At 31.1% G+C, this 25,110-nt stretch overlaps 1 protein-coding gene across 1 annotated transcript; it reads left to right on the top strand.

Moving 5' to 3' along the window:
- Positions 13,494 to 16,420, top strand: LOC109706911 (cation/calcium exchanger 4-like). Its single transcript, XM_020227933.1, has one exon. The coding sequence runs from the start codon at positions 13,805 to 13,807 to the stop codon at positions 15,632 to 15,634; it is 1,830 nt and encodes a 609-aa protein (XP_020083522.1). The 5' UTR covers positions 13,494 to 13,804; the 3' UTR covers positions 15,635 to 16,420.

The raw sequence follows: 25,110 nt of genomic DNA on the forward strand, positions 1-25,110 counted from the left end.
TTAAAATTAAAATTTAAAAACTTTTAAATTTCAATAGATAAATTTAAATTTTTAAATTTAAATTTATATTATATTATATTCCCCGTTATAATAATAAAATATAAATTTGATAGGTGATAAGAAGAATAAGGTAGAATAGATAAGTTTGCGATAAAAAAAATAAAGACCCTTGTTGAGTTAAAAATAGGTTTGCGTTTTAACTGGATAGAGTCCGAATATGGACTTGAAGATGTATAAGGACCTTATCAGTCAAGAACAAATATAGGCTTGGTTTGCTTCGTAATCTATTATTCAAGTCGATATGTCTCACTTCGTCATCCCCGGAGTTCTTTCTTTTTTATTGTTTTTTTTTCTTTCCATTTTTTTCTCATGATTTTTTGTAATTTTTGCTAATGCCGCGGTTTAGCTTATGAGTTTTTCTATTCAGAAACATGTAAAATATAGTTAATGACACACCCAATTATTCAGGGATAATTTTCCCCGATACTATGCTATCTGTAATGGTTCATAAGAAAAACCTATTTGAAGTTTATGGTGGATACACCAAAGCGTGAAAGAATAAAATTATGAGATACCAAATTTGATATAGTTAAATCACAGAATACCAAAAGAAAAAGAGAAAAGCAGTCGAAGAAGCAATTATAAAGCAATTTAATATATGTTTTGAAATCTATGGGTGGATCGAAATAACTTATAAGTGAAATCATGGGAAATCAAAATTAAAACAGTAGCTAAATTTTTTTTTTAATCACCTTAACAATTATTTTTCTCTTTTTATTTTAGTGTACCGTGTTTTAACTATATGAAATTTAGTATCCCATGATTTCACTCTTCACGCTTCGGTGACCTCACTATAAATTCTAAAAGAGATAATAAAAATTAGTAGTACAGTAAAAGTTACAGGTTTAGCTTTGTTTATAGTCAATCCATCGAAAAACACAGACACACACGAGTTAGCAAATTTTTTCTTAAGATTGTGCGGAGAGACTTTTACCGGGTGTACACCGAAGTCAATATTCAATATTTAAAACATTCTATATAATACTGTTCCTTAATTTGTCATATATTCACCACTAGGTATATCAATTTTTATATCATAAATACTAATATATACAAACAAACTAATATATGTATAAGGTCATTATTTATTAAATATTAAATAAATAAACATACGTTAATTCTTGAAGACGAAAGGTTAAAATAATAAAAGATATAATTTACCATCCTTTTAATAATGATCTAGAGAAATTGATGGCGACAAGTTTGATGTCGTTTAAGTCCACGTCAAAATTGATAACATCAACTCGGAAAGACATGTCAAGATTAACATTACTAATCTAAATTTATGTAACTTGATTTGTTGCTTAAACTTAAATATACATTAATATTAACGTTATGTCAACGTTGATGTACTTTAGTTTATCTGATACGTTTGACTAGTTGATCGGTTAACCCTAAACAGATCGTTTTTTCCATGACACAACAGACTAAAACTCCTGAAAAAACAAAGACATAGCAGAGTAAAATAAATTTATTTAAAAACGAGAACAGCGCTAGAGGGAGTTTTTTTCTTTTTCTTTTTTTTCTATCTGAGAGTACAACGAGTATTTTTCATTAAAAAAATTAAAATTAGTAGTTTTAATCAAAAATTTTAATTTAAAATTGATGACATCAACTCGGAAAGACATATTAAGATTAACATTCTTAATCTAAATTTACGTAATTTGATTTGGTGCTTAAACTTAAACATACGTTAATATTAATGTCGTGTCAACGTCGATGTACGTTAGTTTGTATGAGAGTATAACGAGTAGCTTTCATTATAAAATTAAAATTAGTAGTTTTAATCAAAAATTCTAACTTAAAACTTATTTTTTAAATAAATCAACTTCTATTCTTGATTATGACGATCAATCTACTAGTTTTTTACAGCCTGATACGAGAGAAATGTTTTACATTCATGTATTGCTATGTAAAACAACTACACAGCTGTGTGTATGAAATTTTAAAATCTCAAATTAAAAAATTCAAAGTTCTAAATTTTAAATTTTAGATTTTAGATTAAATCAAAATTTAAATATATAAACACAAAATTTAAAATTTAGAAGTTAAAATTATAAAATTTTAATTTTTATAATTATAAATTATAAATTAAAGTTTAAAATTAAAATTTTTAAATTTTAATTTTTAAAAAATTAAATAGGGAAACGGAGTGCAAATGAATAAAATAGATAACGTGCTATTTTTTTCTCAGAAAAAATGTACGTACAAAGACTCTCTAAATTTTAATTAACATATTTTTAGATGATCTTAGAACTTTTAATTTGGCTAATTAGACCTTCTAAACTATATCAAATAGTCATAAAGACTCTCTCCTTAATTGAAATTGAGACTTCAGAATGGAAAGAGAAATCTTTTTTTTTTTTTATTTCATTTGTAATAAGTAACATCAAAATTGAATAATGACTGAGTAATTAATAATTTCGATTGAGAAAAAGAATTTATTGAACTATTTATATTTATTAAAGTTTAAGGGACCCTAATTGTTAAAAGTAAGTTAAGTATGCTTTTCACCAAGCTAAAGTTTGGAAGGTCATTATACAATTTTCTTTTTTTTATTTCTTTGTTTGTTAGTTGTCTTGTAAAACCTTGTTTGGTAGTGTGTATATATATTACGCTAGTAAATTATAATGTAATCTAATCACTGTGCTCTACACAATATAATATTTTTTTTACAGAAACAAATGAATAATTTTTTTGTATGTTTTCATAGTGCATAATGTACTCGCTCCGCATTTACTGATAACAAGTAACCAAACAATATCCAGCAAAACCTAAGAGTCATATTTTTTTTGTGTCTTGTGTTTTAATAGTTTTTTGGGAAGATATGCCTATTGATTTATATTTGAGTTCTACAAAATGCAATACAATTTCAAAAGATGTATTTTACTAGATTTTTTTAAAAATAATTTTTTTTTTAAAGTTTTCCACAGATTTCTAACTCTGAACCCTAATTCCAAACGAGACTTATGCTAATATACTATTTGAGAAACTGGAGGCTCGAATCCATGAACTTCTAGGCCTCTATAAATGAGATGCCTTAGATAAGCCAAACACCTACTTAAATTGCCCACCTAATGACATATTAACTATTACAGGTTGTGATTGTTGTGATTGTTGCATAATAATAATAATAATAATAATAATAATAAGAGCTAGGCTGGTATACTATCGGTAGCACGAAGGCCTCTATGCTACCAAGTTGTTTTCAATGATGCGGCTTCCAAATCGACGATCGGCTCCGTTAGATTTGATCTACACTATTAAAAGTATTTGGAAATTAAATTTCATAATTTTTTGACATCATTTGGCTAGTGATCAAAAGGTTTCAAAATTGACAATTTTAATGATAGATTTGATGCGTTTGTGAATTTAACGGTGTAAAACAATCTAAATTGGATGAAATTTTAATAGAAAATTCTTTTCACTATTTAGAGTAAGATCAGTACATCTGATCTTAAATTCAAGTCTTTTATCATCATTTTTTATGAAATTTTTATTTTCAGCCGTTCATTTTTAGACTACTTGTTTGATAGGTAAATAATGCCGAAAAATTATGAAATTTAATTTCCAAATACTTTCAATAATATAGATTAAGTCTAACGGAGCCAATCGTCGATTTGGAAGCCGCATCATCGAAAACAACTTGGTAGCACGGAGGCCTCCGTGCTACCGATCGTATACCAGCCTAGCTCTAATAATAATAATAATAATAATGTGTGCTTATAAGCAAGGAATAGCATATATATTTGTGAGATTAGGGGTGTAATGTAGGCCGTACCGGGCTGGGACGGTCCACATTACCCGGGCCGATTCGGGCCAAGGGTTGGCCCAGCCGGCCCTTTTTGTGAATCCGTGCAGGGCCGGAATGGGTCGGGACGGGCCGGGCCGGGCTTCGTGCCAGATCCGGTTTTCTATTTTTTTAAAAAAATATTTTTTGANGCTGAGCTAGAGGTGCCCTACTGCAGGTAGATGTTTTGTTTCGAGTTTATGTACATAGTTGACTTAACTCGCCAGTGCGAGTAGCTCTGTATTTTGGATCTAAACTATGTATATGAAACTCTGTTTGTTTAGCTTCTGTTTTCTCTAGCAGCTCTCTACTACTGTTCGTAGTAGTGTTTGACTTACAGGTACAGCTGTCGCTTCGTATACAGAGGAAATTCCTTTGTGTACGGCGGATTTGTCGGCGTGCCCGGAGAAAGTGTAATCCGGGGCGTGACAATATTTTTAAAGTATATTTTAGTTTAAAATATTAATATTTAGAGAATAAATTTGATATGTATAATATATTTTTATAAATCAGTAGCATGCAATATTTTTAAAGTGGAGGACACTTGTCGCCTACTTGTCTTCAGATGTGACCAACTCTTTTTCAATGTAGAAAAAAAAAAAAAAAATATAGAAGTATAAATATTTTATAGTGAATAATTAGATTTAAGAAAAAGTGTTATTTTTTTACTGGATTATTATTAGAAATTCACATGTGAGAATTTTTTTTTTTCTAAATATAAGAAAATGTGTTATTAGTAGTACATGTAGTTCTTCTTTTTTTCTTTTTTTTCTTTTTTTTTCGAAGTAGGCCCTGCTGTCTCATCCATGTAGTCTAATCATCAATTCAATAAATGAAGCAGGTAACGTGCTACCTTTCTCCTACAAAAATTATTAAAAATTCACATGTGAGAATATTTTGCATAGCGAATAATCAGAGTCGAATTTTCACCCATAGCAAATTAAATTCGCATGAATATTGTGATGCTCGGCTTCTAAGAAGGTCGCTTATTCTAAAACTATTCTAATCCACACTTAACTCTCTTAATCTATTAGGCTTAGCTGATGTTCAAAATTGTATAGCCGGATTAAGAAGTTTAACTTTATTATATCTTATATAACATTCTTCCCCTTTTTTAAAATCTGACGTTCTCGTCAGGCGCAGAGTCATAGTATCAAATGATGTAAGATTCGTCTCGTCTAATTTTAAGAGCCTCACGTACTCTCCCTAATGTATAATCTAGCTTAGATGAGACTCATCTTACTCTTCTGACTAGTAATTGACTCTGATACTAACTGTGACGCTCCACTTTCTAGAAAGTCATTCATCCTAGGACTACTCCAGCCTTATCATGATTAACTTTCTTAGTCTCTTGGGTCTAACTACCGTCCAAAATATTATAATCGGATTAAGAGATTTATTAGCCCTATTGTATATTATATATAGAATTGTTTGGAGTCTCATAAATGTCGATTCAGGCAAATTTAAACCAAACCTAACATCTCGAGCATATGAAATCGAACTGCAATGTCACAGTCCGCTTATATCGCTGTCCAACAACAGTGGATATAAATTTTCCTCGTCGATTGGCAACAATTACATCGAACTACAGAAGATCGTATATTGTTAGTACAATTATTGCTGTGTAATTGATATCAAATCATCAAACAGATCATATTATTTTTTAAAAAAAATTTATATTTTTCATTCAAAATATTTTAATGTGTACCATTTACAACTCACAAAATGTTTGATTGATTAAAGGGTTAAATTAATTTGCCTCTTATAGTTTAGCATATTTTTGCTTTGTTATTATATAGTTAAAAAATTATATTTAACTATTCTGTAATATTATTTTTGTTTCACCAATAATACCTCCATCAAATAGGATAGTAAATTAATATTTTTTTAAAAAATTAAAAGATAATGCTTTGTTCAGCGATAGATCATTATAGTAACATAAAAGTAAATCATAGAAAAATTACATGTAACTTTTTCAACCATATAGTAGCAAAATAACATTATGCCAAGCTACACGATAGTTATGTGTAATTTTTAGGAACTATAAAATGACAAAATGAAAATATGCTAAACTATAGTGAGATAAATTGAAGTTTAGTATTGATTCTTTTGGGGTCAGGATTTTAAGCTTGTGTCTCATAAGATCTGGACTTTGAGCCTCTGGGTGTTTATAAATTTATAGCTCAAGCTCTGGGCTTCAGATTTAATATTTGTAATTAATTCTTTAGGAAGGGTTTTAGGAATATGGAGTCTATGAATATTTTCATATAAATAAAAACAAAAAAAGGAAAATGACAATTGATAATGTAAGTGCTAAGTAGTTGTTTTGGAGCTAAAATTTTTTGAAAAATGTTGTCTTTCAAAATTTTGCCTAGTGTTTTTTTTTTTTTTTTTTTTTTTTCCATAGTATGTGTGTCGACACATCAACAAAATGTATCGTTATGTACTTACATTTTGTAAAGAGAGCATAGTCCGACATTTTTTGATCTTAAAAACTAATTTTGATGATTAAAATTAAAATATTACTTTCGATGAGCAATATGAGAGTATGTTTGATTGCATGTAGCTGCAACTGTGCTGTAATTATAATTGCATACAAATTCAAATTCGTGGTTTAGTTTAATGCATTTAAATCTAATTCTTACAATTAGAATTATACAGAAAGGCTCAACTACAGTAGTTAAGATTCAATTTTAAAAACTAATTTTGATGATTGAAATTAAAAATATTACTTTTTATGAGCAACATGAGAGTCTCTCTTTTTTTTCTTTTTTTTTTTTGAGGGAAATCGCGACAAGAGCAAAAATTTATTTAAATAAAATGAGACGATACAGAACAAAAAAGTCCTCAAAATCAGACAACACAGTACATTTTTTGCTAGACAAATCCCAATTGGCTGGCTGATCAGTTTGCATAGTCTATTTGATTTCATGTAGTTGCAATTGTGTTGCAATTATAATTACATATAAATTCAAATTCGTTGTTTAGTTCGATATATTTAAATCTAATCATTACAATTAGAACTGTACAGAAAGGCTCAACAACAATAGTTGAAACTGCACCTGAATTTGCTGTAGTTTCAACAGCGATAGTTAAAGAGAGTAATAATTTTCCTACCATTTAATATACAAAATATAAAATTGGAAAGCAGAAGTTCTTAATTGCATACAAATAAATAAATTATAAATTATTTATTACTGGAATATGTATATAATCAAACAAACATATATAATCATAAATACTATATTTTTAACTATATGGATCACCACTTATATACTGTTTAATTCCTTGTCATAATATTTCTTACAAAATTTATAACTTATAACTGAAGCCACATGTGGGCCATTTTCAGAGAGGCGTGTTAGAATTCTTTTTTAAACGATTGAGCACACACACAGACACAAAAAGCTACCTAACTGATATTTGTTTCGATTTGGACATTGAAAATGACATGATGATTAAAAATAATAGAGAAAACTTTAAATATCACTCCGCACTTCTCACTTTAGTACCCTATGATTTTATTTTTCTCTTTTTATTAACAATTCCACTAATTTTTTTTAAATCGGTGACAAAATTAAAACTAAAGGGTACTATAAGTGAATATTCAATAAAGCTAGGTGGATATCTAAAGTTTTGTATATAATTTAACGAAATATTAACGAAGAAGCTGACGAAAAGAAAAAAATAAAACCACAAGTCACTAAATTGATATAGTTTAAATCATAGAGTATTAAAATAAGAAAGTGCGAAACCACATGGGTGATATTTGAAGTTTATCCAAAATAAATACTTGGTAATGTCTATCGTATCATAGCCCCTTTTAATAGGGACTTATTAACCCACACAGTAGTTGATATAAAATGTACAAAGACTTATCTTTTCAAGTATTCGATTTGACGCCGTAATTGTTTTTAATGTTTTTTAGTACTCTTTTTTTACCTTTCTTTTTTTTGTTATTTTGCTTTCTTGAGGCCCCTACTGCTTCACTCTGTATAGCTGAACTTATTATCTAATGATTCGTTTGGTTCGGATATGAACAAGAACTGACTATTACAGGAATATGTATAAGTTCAGGTATAAGCCTGAGATAGGTCAATTTTGCGTTTGGATAAAAATTGAGTTGTTCCCAGAAATAAGAAAAATAACGTTTGAATAGATAAGATGGAATAAAAAGAATAGTGGATAGTTTAAATATAAAATAATAATATTCCCCCTTATATTATATTATATTTAAATTTAAATTTTTAAATTTAAATAGATNTAAATAGATAACTTTAAATTTTCAAAAATTTAAAATTAAAATTAAATTTTAAAATCTCAAATTAAAAAATTCAAAGTTCTAAATTTTAAATTTTAGATTTTAGATTAAATCAAAATTTAAATATATAAACTATCAAATTTTAAATATAAATATAAATTTTAAAATTTAGAAGTTAAAATTATAAAATTTTAATTTTATAATTATAAATTATAAATTAAAGTTTAAAATTAAAATTTTTAAATTTTAATTTTTAAAAAATTAAATAGGGAAACGGAGTGCAAATGAATAAAATAGGTAACGTGCTATTTTTTTCTCAGAAAAAATGTACGTACAAAGACTCTCTAAATTTTAATTAACATATTTTTAGATGATCTTAGAACTTTTAATTTGGCTAATTAGACCTTCTAAACTATATCAAATAGTCATAAAGACTCTCTCCTTAATTGAAATTGAGACTTCAGAATGGAAAGAGAAATCTTTTTTTTTTTTTATTTCATTTGCAATAAGTAACATCAAAATTGAATAATGATTGGGTAATTAATAATTTCGATTGAGAAAAAGAATTTATTGAACTATTTATATTTATTAAAGTTTAAGGGACCCTAATTGTTAAAAGTAAGTTAAGTATGCTTTTCACCAAGCTAAAGTTTGGAAGGTCTTTATACAATTTTCTTTTTTTATTTCTTTGTTTATTAGTTGTGTTGGATAAAATCAATATCCAAAAATATAAGTCGCAAAAATCTCATAGATTTTTACATACCTCTTTTGTGGTGCTGAATTAATATTGTGATTACCAGGATCTGATCTTGTCTTGTTTTACGAACTCGTTGATCCGCCAACGTCCTGTCTCAATTTGTTGCGTGTTGTTCTTTCTCGTTGCAATCCGGCTACTAGAGTCGATCGCTGCACACCGCCCAAATCCCTAGGGTTTATGATGGTGCCCTAGAGCGAACCCAAGAAAGAGAATCTTTTGTGGAGAGATGATTATTATTTTTTTCGTTGTTTTTTATGTGGTCAATACCTCCTGTATTTATAGGCCATCAGGGAGATATTAATCTTAATCATATTCAACTAAATCTCACATAGATAGAGATTTAAACAGATTAAGATTTATCTGTTAGATTTATTCCTTATCCCAAGTGGACTAGGAATATAACAGATAATAATAAATATTTATTTCTTATCCCATATGGATTAGAAATATTTTAGATAAGTCCCAATGTGGACGAATCCTAACAAGTTGTCTTGTAAGACCTTGTTTGGTAGTGTGTATATATATATTACGCTAGTAAATTATAATGTAATCTAATCACTGTGCTCTACACAATATAATATTTTTTTTACAGAAACAAATAAATAATTTTTTTGTATGTTTTCATAGTGCATAATGTACTCGCTCCGCATTTGCTGATAACAAGTAACCAAACAATATCCAGCAAAGCCTAAGAGTCATTTTTTTTTTTGGTGTCTTGTGTTTTAATAGTTTTTTTGGAAGATATGCCCATTGATTTATATTTGAGTTCTACAAAATGCAATACAATTTCAAAAGATGTATTTTACAAGATTTTTTTTAAAAATAATTTTTTTTTAAAAGTTTTCCACAAGTTTCTAACTCTGAACCCTAATTCCAAACGAGACTTATGCTAATATACTATTTGAGAAACTGGAGGCTCGAATCCATTAACTTCTAGGCCTCTATAAATGAGATGCCTTAGATAAGCCAAACACCTACTTAAATTGCCCACCTAATGACATATTAACTATTACAGGTTGTGATTGTTGTGATTGTTGCATAATAATAATAATAATAATAATAATAATAATAATAATAAGAGCTAGGCTGGTATACTATCGGTAGCACGGAGGCCTCTGTGCTACCAAGTTGTTTTCAATGATGCGGCTTCTAAATCGACGATCGGCTCCGTTAGATTTGATCTACACTATTAAAAGTATTTGAAAATTAAATTTCATAATTTTTTGACATCATTTGGCTAGTGATCAAAAGGTCTCAAAATTGATAATTTTAATGATAGATTTGATGCGTTTGTGAATTTAACAGTGTAAAACAATCTAAATTGGGTGAAATTTTAATAGAAAATTCTTTTCACTATTTAGAGTAAGATCAGTACATCTGATCTTAAATTCAAGTCTTTTATCATCATTTTTTATGAAATTTTTATTTTCAGCCGTCAATTTTTAGACTACTTGTTTGATAGGTAAATGATGCCGAAAAATTATGAAATTTAATTTTCAAATACTTTCAATAATACATATTAAGTCTAACGGAGCCAATCGTCGATTTGGAAGCCGCATCATCGAAAACAACTTGGTAGCACGGAGGCCTCCGTGCTACCGATCGTATACCAGCCTAGCTCTAATAATAATAATAATAATGTGTGCTTATAAGCAAGGAATAGCATATATATTTGTGAGATTAGGGGTGTAATGTAGGCCGTACCGGGCTGGGACGGTCCACATTACCCGGGCCGATTCGGGCCAAGGGTCGGCCCAGCCAGCCCCTTTTATGAATACGTGCAGGGCCGGGACAGGTCGGGACGGGCCAAGCCGGGCTTCGTGCCAGATCGGGTTTTCTATTTTTTTTTAAAAAAATATTTTTTGAAGAAAAAGAGATGAGTTTGATTTATAGTTTTTAATTTATACAATTATGACCAACTTTTTTAAAATTCTTTTAAAAATTTTATAAATTTTTAAAAAATTAAACACTAACAATAAATTTAATTTTTTAATGTTATTAATTAATATTATATAAAAATTTTAAAGCATAGAGATAAATAATTTGCACTTTCAATTTATAGATTTTTAATATAAATATTTTGATTTACACTTGTTTGATCCAATAACCAACTTTAATATAAAATTAATAACTTTTTTTTCATAATATTTTTGAAGTGAAATTGATATTCTGAAAAAAAATTCTAAAAAAAATATAAATTTTGAATTAATCATATTACATAATTACATTAGAGGAAAGTATAAAAATTTAAAAATCAAAAAATTATTTGTTATAATAAATTTGGAAATTTATAGGAGTATTTATAGATGTAAAAAAATTTAATTTTTTTAAATAATATAAAAATATTTTTTAAAATTTTTGACCAAAATGCACTCTCTAACAGTCAAAATTTTGAATGTTAGTGAGGGCATTGTGGTCATTTTGATCAAATTTTTTAAAAATTTTTTTTATTTTTTTTGAAAAAATAAAAATAAAGAGTATTATTAAAAAAAAAAAAAAAAGGGAAGGGACCCAATCGGCTTAAGTGCCATTGGGCCCATTTAACAAAATAAAAAATCATCTAATTATTATTTATTTTAAAATATAAATTTGTCAGATGTTGAAATATAGAATAATATGATAAATTAATTCACTTCGGTAAATTTTTTTTTAACTGAATTTACTAATCATATTACAAAAGTGTGAATCTATTTGAAATAAGGGTAAGGTACATAAGGCCTAATTTTAAAAGATTAATTGCATACAACTCCCGATAAATATAGTAAATTACAAATATATTTTTATAAAGTTCAACTTTCTTATATTATTCAGAGTAGGACTGCTATCCTCTTAATAGGATAGCAGCCCTTGTCCTATTAACTTTTAAACCCTTCATCATGCTTTGAGATTCGTGCCATATTAGGAGGAGTAGTCATAACTTTTTTTGACGGACGGACGTTAACGGAGCAACCTGAGAGAGAGAGGGAAAAAGCAGGGAAAAGAAATTGATGCCCTAAAAAAAAACACAAAAAATAAAAAAATCCCACTGCTGCCTAACCCATCATCTTCCTCTCATTCCACCCTCAACCCCACCCTCCAATCCACCTTCTCTCTATTCTCTCCCCACGCTGCCCCGCCCCCACCAGTCGCCCAACCACATCGCCCTTCGTCTAGATTCTTCGCTCAGTTCGATCGCGCAACTCCTCTCCTTCGGTGCATCGTCTTTCTTTTTTTGGATATTTTCAATTAGGGCATCTTATATAAATCAGATTTTTTTAAAAATGTTTGAATTTGTTGTAATTTTGTAAAATGTTTGAATTTAATTGTAAAATTATAAAATGTTTGAATTTACTGGAATTTTGTATGCTCATGCACTCAAGGTGATGCATTTTGTAGGAATGCATTATATTCCTTCCAAGTATATCTTGCAAAGGTGGATAAAAGATGCTAAAAATAATATAAGAGCTAAGGGATTTGAAATTCTAACAGCTGATTAATCATGGAGTGGAAAAGCACAATGGCTTGAATCACTTAATTTACACTATCAAAAAATTATTTCTGAGGCTACAAAGAATGTAAAGACATATGTGATGGCAAAAACTGATATGGAGTCACTTGAGCGAAAAAATATGATTTATATAAGATCCCCTAATTGAAAAAAAAAAATCGAAAAAAAAGAAAGACGACGCACTGAAGGGGAGGAGTTGCGCGATCAAACTGAGCGAAGAATATAGACGAAGGGCGATGTGGTTAGGCGACTGGTGGGGGTGGCGCAGCGTAGGGAGAGAATAGAGAGAAGGTGGATTGGAGGTGGGGTTGAGGGTGGGATGAGAGGAAGATGATGGGTTAGGCAGCAGTGGGATTTTTTTATTTTTTGTGTTTTTTTTTAGGGCATCAATTCCTTTTCCATACTTTTCTCTCCTTTCTCTCTCAGGTTGCTCCGTTAACGTTAGTCCGTCCCAATATGGCACGAATCTCGAAGCATGATGAAGAGTTTAAAAGTTAATAGGACAAGGGCTGCCATTCTATTAAGAGGATAGCAGCCCTATTCATATTATTCATGTAAAAGTTCTAATATTTTCAAATATCTTTCTGCCGTTAGAAGCTGTTAGAAAACTTTAATTAACCATAGGTAAAATACTTAATTCTGATTAGTAAATGAGATAAATTGATATTTTTACCTTTTTTATATTTTACCTCTTTTTCTCATTAAAGAAAAATGAAAAAGATGAAATTTTCTGAGGGAACATTCTAAAAAGGTTACAATAATGGTGGATTAGGTTGGGTTTTTAAAAAGGAAGAAGATGAAATTTTCTGAGAGGACATTTTTTCACGAATATAACAGTTAGGGTTTTTGGAAGAATATATTTGCGACGACAAAATTGACATTTTATTTATCTGTTGTTAAAAAATAAACAGTTATCTAACAGCAACAAATCAAAAAAATAAATATAAATATTATTGGACTTTTGTAGGAGGGAAGAGTTAAAAATTAAACGAAATATATTAGTTATTCGTTATGTTTATAGAGAAATGTAATCCAATTTTAAATTGAGAAGGCTAAGTGAGTGAAAAGCTAAAATATAGGGGCGTCTTTGTAATTTAGAGCTCCGAAAAGGCCAAAATGAAAATGAAAAGAAAAAAACTCCCTCCCCATAGAATTTTCGCTCTACTTTCGCGGATCACACGTCGTCCTCGGATCGCACGTGCGGAGCGTGCGTCCCGCGCTTTCTCGCCGGAGCCACCGCACGGGGACGCGCATCTCCCCCGAAGCCCTCGTTCTCGTCCCCGCTCCCCCATATCCCCAATTCCAGACACCTTCAAAACCCTAATCGCTCCGCCCCCCTCTTCCACGATCTCCACCACCCCCTCCCAATTCCCCCAAATCTCCACCCATCCAAACCCTAGATTCCCAATCCCCGACTCCCCAATCCGATTCCGCTGAGAATTCCCGGGGATGACGAAGCCGAGGCGCGGATTCCGCGCGATCTCGCACGCGTCGTGCGCCCTGGTATTGCTTTTCTTACTCCACAGCAGGGAATTCGTTCTTAGAAACCCTAGTCCTCTCCATCCCCGTCGCCGCGCATCCGAGCTTGTTGTCGACTCGGGCAATCCGTCGAACACCTCGCGGAACGTCCAATCCGCGGCGCACCCCGGCGCCGCGTGCTCCGGGGTGGCCAAACACGAGGGCTTTAGCACCAAATGCGAGTTCTTGAGGTCGCACACGGAATGTTATGCCGGCGGGTTCTTTGATTACCTCTCTTTCTTCTACTGCACTTGCGCGAATTTCCCGCCGCTCGGCTACGCCGTGCTCGCGTTGTGGTTAATTGCGCTGTTCTATTTGTTGGGTAACACCGCAGCTGATTACTTCTGCTGTAGCCTTGCCAACCTCTCTAAGCTGCTGCGGCTTCCCCCGACGGTCGCGGGGGTCACGCTGCTTCCTCTCGGAAATGGCGCGCCGGATGTGTTCGCGAGTATCGCGGCATTTTTAGGTTCGGGCTCCGGTGAAGTTGGATTGAATAGTGTTCTGGGTGGAGCTCTGTTTGTCACTTGTGTGGTTGTTGGGGTGGTCTCTTTATGCGTCGCGGAGAAGGATGTCCAAATTGATCGGAAATGCTTCGTTCGGGACGTGGGTTTCTTCCTTCTTACGCTGATTTCGCTGTCCCTAATCTTGATTGTGGGAAAATTGGGTGTTTTCGGAGCATCTTTGTTTGTGATGATGTACATTGTTTATGCCTTTGTGGTGGCAGCTAATGAGCTTCTCAGGAGGCATGCTCGAATGCTAAAATTGCATGTGGTGACGCCATTACTGCCGATTACGAGCAGTTTCTTCTCTCATGGAGGAGATGAGGACGCATCCATTTATAGCCCATTTCTGGATGATGATTCGATTGGTGATGTGCCGCAGTTTCCCTCGCTACCTCAATGGATGTGGGCTTCGAATGTTGCAATTTACTCAAATCATGAACAGTCGAGGCCTCTCTGGGGTTGGGGTGATCGGGTAGATGATGATAAGCCGTTGTTATTCAAAATTTTAGCTTTAGCAGAGATGCCTCTTACTTTCCCTAGAAAGTGCACTATTCCAGTGGTTGAAGAAGATAGGTGGTCAAAGCATTATGCGGTCGCTAGTGCCACCTTGTCGCCGCTTCTTTTGGCATTTCTTTGGGATACCCACGACAACAATCATTCGAAGGTCAACATTATTGCTTATGCAGTTGGCGGCATTTTGGGTGTACTTCTTGGTGCCTTGGCTTCGCTATTTACTAGTTATGAACACCCCCCACGTAGATACCTGCTCCCTTGGGTTTTAGGAGGCTTTGTGATGAGCATCGTGTGGTTTTACATTGTTGCAAATGAACTGCTCGCACTTTTGATGGCCATGGGTGTAATTTTGCAGATCAAACCTTCTATTCTTGGTTTGACGGTTTTAGCATGGGGTAACTCAATGGGTGACTTGATGTCCAATGTGGCTTTGGCACTCAAAGGCGGCGATGGTGTGCAAATTGCTTATTCCGGATGTTATGCTGGGCCAATATTTAACATACTTGTTGGGCTTGGGGTTTCTTTATTGCTTGCGGCATGTTCTGTTAGTCCTGTATCCTTCGTGCTTCCAAACGATAGTTCGTTAGTTTACACGATGGGATTTCTAATGTCTGGACTCATTTGGGCTCTTTTCATTCTTCCTCGAAGCGATATGCGCCCTAGTAAGTTGTTAGGTTTTGGTCTCATTGCTCTTTATCTAATCTTCCTGTCTATTAGGGTTTCTGCTGCAGCTGGAACCTTGTAGTTGGCCGTAACCATCCTTTCCTAATTGGGAAGTATGTTTTGTTTCATCTTTTCTTAATTTGATCACAAGTGGATGTAGATGATGTAAATGATCTAATTGATATGGGGGTTCCTGCTATTTGTTGTGTTTATCCCCATCGTCTTGTATATTTGATAGAAATAAAAAATTTCCGGAGTTTATCACTGAATCACACAATATTACTTTCGTTCCTCTACTATGCACATGCATTTTGTCACTTATAAGAGCATACCTCTGGTGTTGCGATTGTTGCTGAGACCGACTAGAAAACACAGGTATGCTTTGGACATGAAATTATGTATGATAAATTTTGCTTCCTTTATCTTGCTAAATTAAAAATTAGGCCTTTTGGCACCAGTTATTGTGTGGTTTCTTCGAAGATAAGCTTATGTTTTTCGACCTTTGAAATTCTTTAGCTGAACTTACCATTGTGGGATGCAGGAATATTGTTTTCTGTAACCTGCCTTGAACTTTTAGAGTTTGCAAGGGACTAGGGAAGTGATGCGAATGCAGCATAGCCTATGATTCGAGTCATGTACCCATCGACTTGATCCCGACTATAACTTATGATATGCATATATTCCTTATCGTGGGAACCAAATCATTCGCATGTCACCTTTCCTTTTGTTAGCATCTGTGTATAAGTGCTTTCGATGAGCTTCGAAATGTTTGTAAATGGTGTGTGGTTGAGGTTTTATCCGGAACCTTGAGAAGCCTTCCATGTGGCTTCAACCAATTCTTTAACTCCAGGATCTGGTATTCATTGAATGCATTCAGGCTCTCTAGTGTTAATTATTTAAATATCTGAATGAAAATTCTAAAGGTTTTTCTCAAGTAAATTTAGTCACTTTTTTTTTTATTTTTATTTTTTATTTTTAATTACATTCGATGGGAATACTCTTTTTTCGGCACTCATAGTTCCTGTCATTTTAGATTTTTCAAGTGGTGAATATACTACTATTATTATCAATTTATTCAGAACTTGGAATCCTTTTATCTTCTTTCTCTACTTCCTCTCTCAATGCTCTCTCAAATTGTAACTGCTTTGTTTAGTTATTGTTTTGAAGCCCTACACACATTTCTGAATTCAACTGAGATAACTATTTTCAATAGTGGAAACTTCATTATTGCGTACGTTGTTTCTTTTTTTTTTTTTTTTTTGAGAGATAGGTAGCACGTTACTCGCTTCGTTTATTTCATTTCGAAATAAACTTAGCTGGAAATGTGAATCAACTAGGTTCGAACTTGGATATCGGGTATCAACCACCAAGCCCTTTGCCACTTGCTCTAGAGACTTTTGCCACTTGCTCTAGGGACGGTCGGTTGTGTACATTGTTTCTTAAAGTTTATTATTGCATACTTTTATGATCGAGGAGTTGATGTTACTAGCATTTTCCTATGGACCACCATAAACAACAAACTTTTGTCTTTTTCTTTAAAATTACTAAAAATACTCTTGATCTTATTTATGTGCCCCCATATGATTGGTCTGTTTGGTGTGAATGTTATAAAGAAGAGTTTGCCATGGTCCTAAATTTGTATTTATAAGGAAAATGGTGAAGAAAGGAAAAATGTAGAGACCTTTGCTAAAATTAAAGCACATTTTTAAACTGGGCACCCCATTTTGAAAGTTTTGATTTACTAGCTAATCGTACCGTATATTTCAAGTAGGCTGTCACATAGTCCACCTGCAATCTGAACAAAAGAACCAGTTTAATCCTAAATTATAAACAACTGTGAAAGTAAATATGTCAAGCTTGAGCTGTGTAGAAGACATTTGATACTTGAAGCAGATTCAGAATCCTTTTTTCTTTCCTGTTTTTCGACGTATGGAGAGGGCCTAGTGAAAATAGAAAGATACTTTCGTAGTTTGGCACTAATCTCTTGCTTCTGCTACTCTAGCACACTCAACTTCTTCAGACGAAGACGAAATCGAAAACGATGCATGGAGGTTCTGGAAACACAATTTCGTGAGAATACGACCGTAGTCTAAAACTGTGCACCATGGCCATGTAGTGCAGGTCTGTTTAGCATTATGAAGCTAAGATGTTCTTCTGTAAAGAAGATGTACCTTAACCAGGGTATTTGCTGACAATAAGGCTGCTACTTATCTCAGTGTGTAGTACTCCATTTTCTATCTTCTTCCAACTACACCATTCCTCATCATCAGTGCAATTAGAAGCAGCAACGAGAATACGCAGTTCGGTCGGTTGCGCATTCTCATGGTCTCATAGTTTCTGATCAAGAATTCAAGTTCAAACTCTCAACAATGAGACTAAGAGTAAAAACGCGTACAATCAAAGTTGGAGGAGATCTAATTGTTGGTTCAGTTGAAGTTCAGACTCTGAAGAATCTTTCTGCAGACATCTGATTACCAGAAGATTCAGATTCGGAAACAAATGCATGCATGGCTGGCATTAGTTGTCTGAGAAGTGCAGATTGATTATTGAGTGTGGGCAAACGAAAAACGGCATATGCGTACAAGCGAGGCATCGTTGTCGAAGTCCATTGTTCTCGGTATCGTATTGCCGTTAAAATGTTATGTATCCGATACGACATCTTGGAAAAACATTCATCAATTAGTACTCTGTTACATTACGGTTACTGGAAAATATTGCATCATTGCACACTAAACTTTGATGACCCTATCTCTCAGATTTCTAAGTTTTCCAACTCTTGGGATCAGCATAAATTGTAAGGCTTATGTATATATACTAGTGAAGTTACTCACGTATTGCAGCACGCTAATACTATAAAAAACAACAGAAAATTGATAAAGTAAAAAATTTTAAAATTTTTTGACTTATCATGAGACATCAATAAATACAAATTGTATGAAAAGAAAAAGTACAAAGAGATCTTATTTTACTCATTTTTTTTTAGAAGGTGATTTATTTAGATAATAATAAATCATGTGAACACAATAATTAAAAAGTGGGTGGATGAAAAATTGAAATATCGGGCAGAAATGGGGAGTGGGAAGGCGAAACATCAGGGAGTGTGAAGGGATCGAGAAGAAGGTAAGAATGAAGGAGGAACTGCCATGTGGGAAATTTTATAAGGAATAGGTAGGTGTAGATTTGGAGTCTCACATTTTTAATTTAGAGTGTTGCGAAAAGCATACCCAGTATAGACAATAACAAAGCATGTATTTGGAATAATTATCTATATACCTTTCAAAACTTTTGAAATATCTTATTTATTTCTACTTTTTAAATATACCCTTTATATATTTCTCCGTTATTAGAAAACATCCCTGTTGTTAGTGCCTTAGTCATCTCGGACTAAATCTGAGTTAAATTTTTCTCATAATTAAAAAAAATAAAAATATCTATTTTGGCCCTAATTTAAGAGCAGACAAGAAAAGTTGGTGATGATGAGAGGGTAAAAAGTCAAAATATTTTTTTACCCCCTAACTTAAGGCAAATAAAAAAAAAATTACTGACGATAGAATGATATATTTAAAAGGACAAAATAGTAATTTTATAAAAATAACGATTGTTTCAAACAGTTCATTAGTAGAATTTAACTCTAGGAATATCTTTGAAAGAGTTTGGTATTTTAAAAAAAATATTTTTAATATTAACCTTCTAAAAAAAATAAATATAAAAATTAAAATTTTTTTAGGAGTATATAAGCAATTGGTATATATTTTACACCTATAATATGCCTATGCTACACAACAATGATGGAGCCTTTATAAATTAGAAGAACCAGGAACTACAAAAAGCACTACTGTTAAACCTTTTTTGAAGGCACCATCATGTTAGTCACAAATTTACCTATTTGACTAGAATCACATGCTTTCCCAGTAACCTTTTTTTTTTTTATAAAATGCAAAACAAAAATTTAACAATATTTACATCCAAATCTTCTCTCCAGTAGCGAAAATTCACACAGTTAGTCATAACTTAAGTTCGGGACATATAATCAGAAAAAAAAAAAAGCTCAAAGGGCTATTTCAAAATGTCCTGTGGTCGTTGAGTCTCAATACATTATTTTCAGATTAATAAGTTACCAAAAAAATCACTGCAAAGCCACTAGAAAAAAAAAAAAAGCTCCTTCCTACTTAAATCGCACGGTTAACTGCTTATATACATATATTAGAAGAAATAGAAATTTCAAATTACAGACTAGCTACAGCTAAACTTTTAGATGGTACTTCTAAATCTTTATTATTATTATTATTACTTTTTGAATTAATAGAAGCACTCTAAAGTACTCGGTAATGATATAGCAATCATGCACTAAATATACGACCAAATACATTATTGCTAAATGGAGATCCTTGCACTGTTGCTTTCCTGTCACATATTATCTCATAAAGCAAATGAAAGGAAAATTTCAACAACCAGCTCCTATGCATGAGATAATTAAGATCCAAAAGAAATCTAGAGATTTTGATTGAAGTTTACACTACATATATATATATCCAAATGTTCATATGTCACAATATGCAAATTAACCCTTCTTTATTAACCTTAGATAGGATCAATAATAATATTAATTATTGTAGTTCTGTTTTAATTTAATCTGCATTTAATCTTCATGTAAGACAATGCTTATTGTATTCTGAGAATTATTTCATCTTGTAATCAAGCTCTCCATTTTTAATGAAAGCCTACTTACAAGTTATGAAAAGAAAAAAGGAAAATAATATTCTTGATACTATCTTATAATTGAGCTGAGCAATGATGCTGTTAGTGCTACAGACTTGTTTTCGATAATAGAGCATTCGACTTGACAATCAACATAGTTAATTATGTGTTAGGATATTTTTGAAAACTATTTTTTAGATTATCAATTCGTCAAAAAATGAATAGTTGAAATTAAATAACCTTCCACCAATAGGGGTTACAAATTTTAAATTCAAGATTATAGTAGTTGATATTGTTCTAGATAATTTAAAAAATGTTCTTTGAAAAATTCAACAGACTTAGATTATCTAACACCGTTAAATTAAAAAATACCCCTCGTAAGTCATTGAAATTGTTTTTTTTTTAGACTGTTTGACCACTAGATAAACAATGTCAAAAAATTATAAAATTAATTAAAATTCACATATCCAAACTTATTTTTAATTATTAATATTGTAAATTATAATATAATCTAACAGATATGATATACGCCATATTAATGAAAATTTAAAAATATAGTGTATAAGATGTACCTGGGCAAAAACAGTTTCCTCACTATTTTTTCATCTTCATTTTCTCAGCGATGAGAAATTGCTCCATGTACTGGATCTACTGGCGCGTCGTATGCACTGAGCTTATTTTTTATGATAAATGTGTTATATAAAAAAATTATAGAGTTTACATATTTTCTTTTCTATGTACCTTGTTTTATTATGTCATTAATATATTTAAATTATTTTAATGATTTTTTTCTATATTCCTTTTTCACATATGACTTCATAAAATAATTTAATTATCAATAGATCTTGTATTTCTCTTACACTGTCTTCTTCTATTTTTTTAGCCAATTATTTAAATTATTTTAATTATACTATTTCTTTGTTTTAAATTTATTGTCATGTCAAATTATCTAATTATTAATGAGACCCTGTAAAATTTTTCTTCATGCATATACATATATATCATGGTAAAGTTACTAATCAAATATCCTTAAAAAAATTATTTATAAATAATTTAGTAAATTATTTTTTACTAAATTAATTTAATTAATAAGTAGATTAATAAATTCTATAAAAATATACAATATTTAACATCTTGTTACTATATATATATTTTTTAATATCTAATGCATTGCGCGAGCCATTAACTAATAAGATTTTAAAGATCTTAAGAAAAAAAAAGAGAAAACCAATAGAATATGACATAATAACAAGAACAATATAGCTCATGCGTTTCATTTGCAAATTAATTTCCTTTTATTGCTACAAGGATTATGTTGCTTAACTACGTACAAGCATCCAAATATTTATCCCTTGCTATATATTTCAATATTAATTTATGGCCAATTTGCATAAAAAATCCACCAGTTTTGAGCTTTTGCAAAATCGGACCACCTTTTTTGTTTTTGTATATTCGGTTCGCTTTTTCAAAAAGATGACCAAACTATCCCACGTTCAAAATGTATAAGAAGTATATGCATTAATTGTCTTGAAAAATAAAACTGACAAGTCATTATTACAATTACCTTTTTTCTTCAAAATGAAATTCTCATTAACATACAAATAAAAAACTTCAAATAATAAAAATGAAAATGAAAAAATGAAATACACCTTAAATGATGCAACATCGTTTCAAATTGTGCAATATTTCTTCCAAATAGTGTAATATTTGTGTAAACAGTGCAATGTTTGCATAATTTATATAATGTTGTATAAATTTTTATACTAAATTACGAATAATATAGTATACCACGCGCAAATAGTATAACATATTACAATATACTATAAAAATCATATATTATATGTATAAACGGTGAATATTTTACACTATTTATACAAATATTTACACCATTTGCATAGATGTTGTACTATTATGAGAGAATGTTGCACCATTTAGATATTATATTACACTTTTTCATTTTAAAAATTAAAATGTATTGTATATTAAATAAAGTGTTAAATTTTTTTGAAAATGATAACTGTTAAGTCATAATTACATGTACCTTTCTCGAGAGACGAGAATCCTCATTTAATTAAGATAAAATAAAAATAAAGTATAATTAATACAGTGAAAGAGTATAACATCCTATTAAAGAGTGCAACATAATCTCAAATAGTGCAACATTCTTTTCCAAATAGTGCAATATATGCATCGTTAAAACACATATTGCATGATTTTTATATAAAATTATGAATAATATAATATATTACGTGAAAATAATATGAAAATAATATAACATATTACAATATATTATAAAAATCATGCATTATATATATAAACAGTAAATATTTTGCACTATTTGTACAAATATTTACACCATTTGTATAAATGTTGCACTATTATGAGATAATGTTAAACCATTTAGATGTTATGTTGCACTCTTTTTTTAAAAAAATTAAAGTGTATTGTATATTAAATAAAGTGTTAAATTTTTTGAAAATGACAGCTGTTAAGTCATAATTATATGTACTTTTACTCAAAGACGAGAATTCTCATTTAATTAAGATAAAATAAAAAATAAAGTATCATTAATACAATAAGAGAGTGCAACATAGTTTCAAATAGTACAATATTCTCTTCTAAATAGTGCAATATTTATATATATAGTGCAATATATGCATCGTTAATACACATATTGAATGATTTTTATACAAAATTACGAATAATATAATATATTACGTGAAAATAATATGAAAATAATATAAAAATAATATAACATATCACAAAATACTATAAAAATCATACATTATATTATAAACGGTGCATATTTTGCACTATTTGTATAAATATTTACACCATTTGTATATATATTATATTATTATGAGAGAATGTTGCATCATTTAGATGGTATGTTGCATTCTTTCTTTTTAAAAATTAAAGTGCTTATCTATTAAATAAAGTGTGCAATTTCTTGAAAATGACAACTGTTAAGTCATAATTGAATGTACCTTTCTTGAGAGACGAGAATACTCATTTAAGACAAAATAAAAAAAGTAAAGTATTGTTAATAAGATGAAAGAGTGCAACATTCTCTCAAATAGTGTAACATCCTCTTAAATGGTGCAACATTAGAGAGAATGTTGCACTATTTCATTTTAATATTGTAATTTTTAATTGTATTAATGATAATTTATTTTTTATTTTATCTTAATTAAATGAGAATTCTCGTCTTTTGAAAAAGGTATATATAATTATGACTTAGTAGCTGTCATTTTCAAAAAATTTAACACTTTATTTAATATATAATGTATTTTAATTTTTAAAAAGAAAGAGTGCAACATAACATCTAAATGGTGCAACATTATCTCATAATAGTGCAACATTTATGCAAATGGTATAAATATTTGTACAAATAGTGCAAAATATTCTCCGTTTATACATATAATGCATGATTTTTATAGTATATTGTAATATGCTATATTATTTGCGCGTAGTATACTATATTATTCGTAATTTAGTATAAAAATTGTGCAATATTATATAAATTGTGCAAAAATTGCACTGTTTATACAAATATTATAATATTTGAAAGAAATATTGCACAATTTGAAACGATGTTGCACCATTTAAGATGTATTCTATTCTCTTTTTTTTTACTTTTATTATTTGTATGTTAATGAGAATTTCAATTTTCAAGAAAAAGATAACTATAATAATGATTTGTCAGTTGTATTTTTCAAGACAATTAATGCATGTACTTCTTATACATTTTGAAAGAGAGGCAGTTTGGGCATCTTTTTAAAAAAGCGGATCGAATCTGAAAAAACGAAAAAGGTGGCCTAATTTTGCAAAAGTCCAAAACTAGTAGGTTTTTTATGCAAATTGGCCTTAATTTATTAAGGCATCAGATTTTAAGCAACATAACTATTATTATAAATACAAAAAATACAGCTAACTATACAGCTTAAAATTTCGCACATACACCACTACTAAATATTCTCAACTTACTAGCTATACACAATATATATATATATATATATAGATATATCAAAAACTTGGAATAAAACAAAGCATTACAATTTTATTTATTCATACAGTTTTTCTATTTTTAGCACATCGGGACAGATTCGTTCGGCAATCACCGGATAGAACAGTAGTAGAGGTTGCAGCTCGGGGCGATGGGGATGAACGGCGCGGCCGTCGCGGCGGCCGCGAAGTATGCCGAGTCGACGGTGGCCCGGGAGTGCGCCGCTGCCCCGTCGAGCACGTCGCGCAGAATCGCGGCGCACTGCTTCCGCAGCCGCCGCACCGCACGCCGGTACTGCAAGGCCAGGCACCGCAGCCGCAGCCGCCGCAGCAATCCGATGAAAAGCCGCCTTCCGCGGCGCCTCTGCCCTCCTCCGAGGCGTACCACTGCAATCTTTCTACGCTTGCTCAGCGCCGCACGGCACAATAGCCGGAACTGCGTTGCCCGGCGTAGCATCGGGGAATCTTGCGGCTGCGGCAGCGGCGGCGGCGACAAAGTTTAGCGCTCTTGGCTCCTGTTTTTCTTTATATTTCTGCTACAGCATAGAGAGGCACCTAATTATAGTGGAGCTGCTCTTAAGATTCGCTTAACTGGGCCTTAATTTGTATTGTCATATTATGTGATTTGGACTTTTGGAGTATCTTAATTACTTTGTTTCATTTTATTTTTATCTCGCCGTTAAAACTATCGTTAAGTAAAATACTAGAATAATAAAATTTATAAACAATAGGACCAAAATAATTATTCTGTAATTAATAATCTTAATTAAAAAATATTAAACTATTTTATATAATTTTTTTTAAAAAATTAATTACTAAAAAATTAAAAGTTCAAACGTTTATTTTTGAAAGAGC

This window comes from Ananas comosus, linkage group 2 (assembly GCF_001540865.1).
Source record: "Ananas comosus cultivar F153 linkage group 2, ASM154086v1, whole genome shotgun sequence".
NCBI lineage: Eukaryota > Viridiplantae > Streptophyta > Magnoliopsida > Poales > Bromeliaceae > Ananas > Ananas comosus.

Coding starts and splice junctions, on each gene's coding strand:
- LOC109706911 (XM_020227933.1), top strand. CDS start 13,805: ATGACGAAGCCGAGGCGCGGATTCCGCGCGATCTCGCACGCGTCGTGC.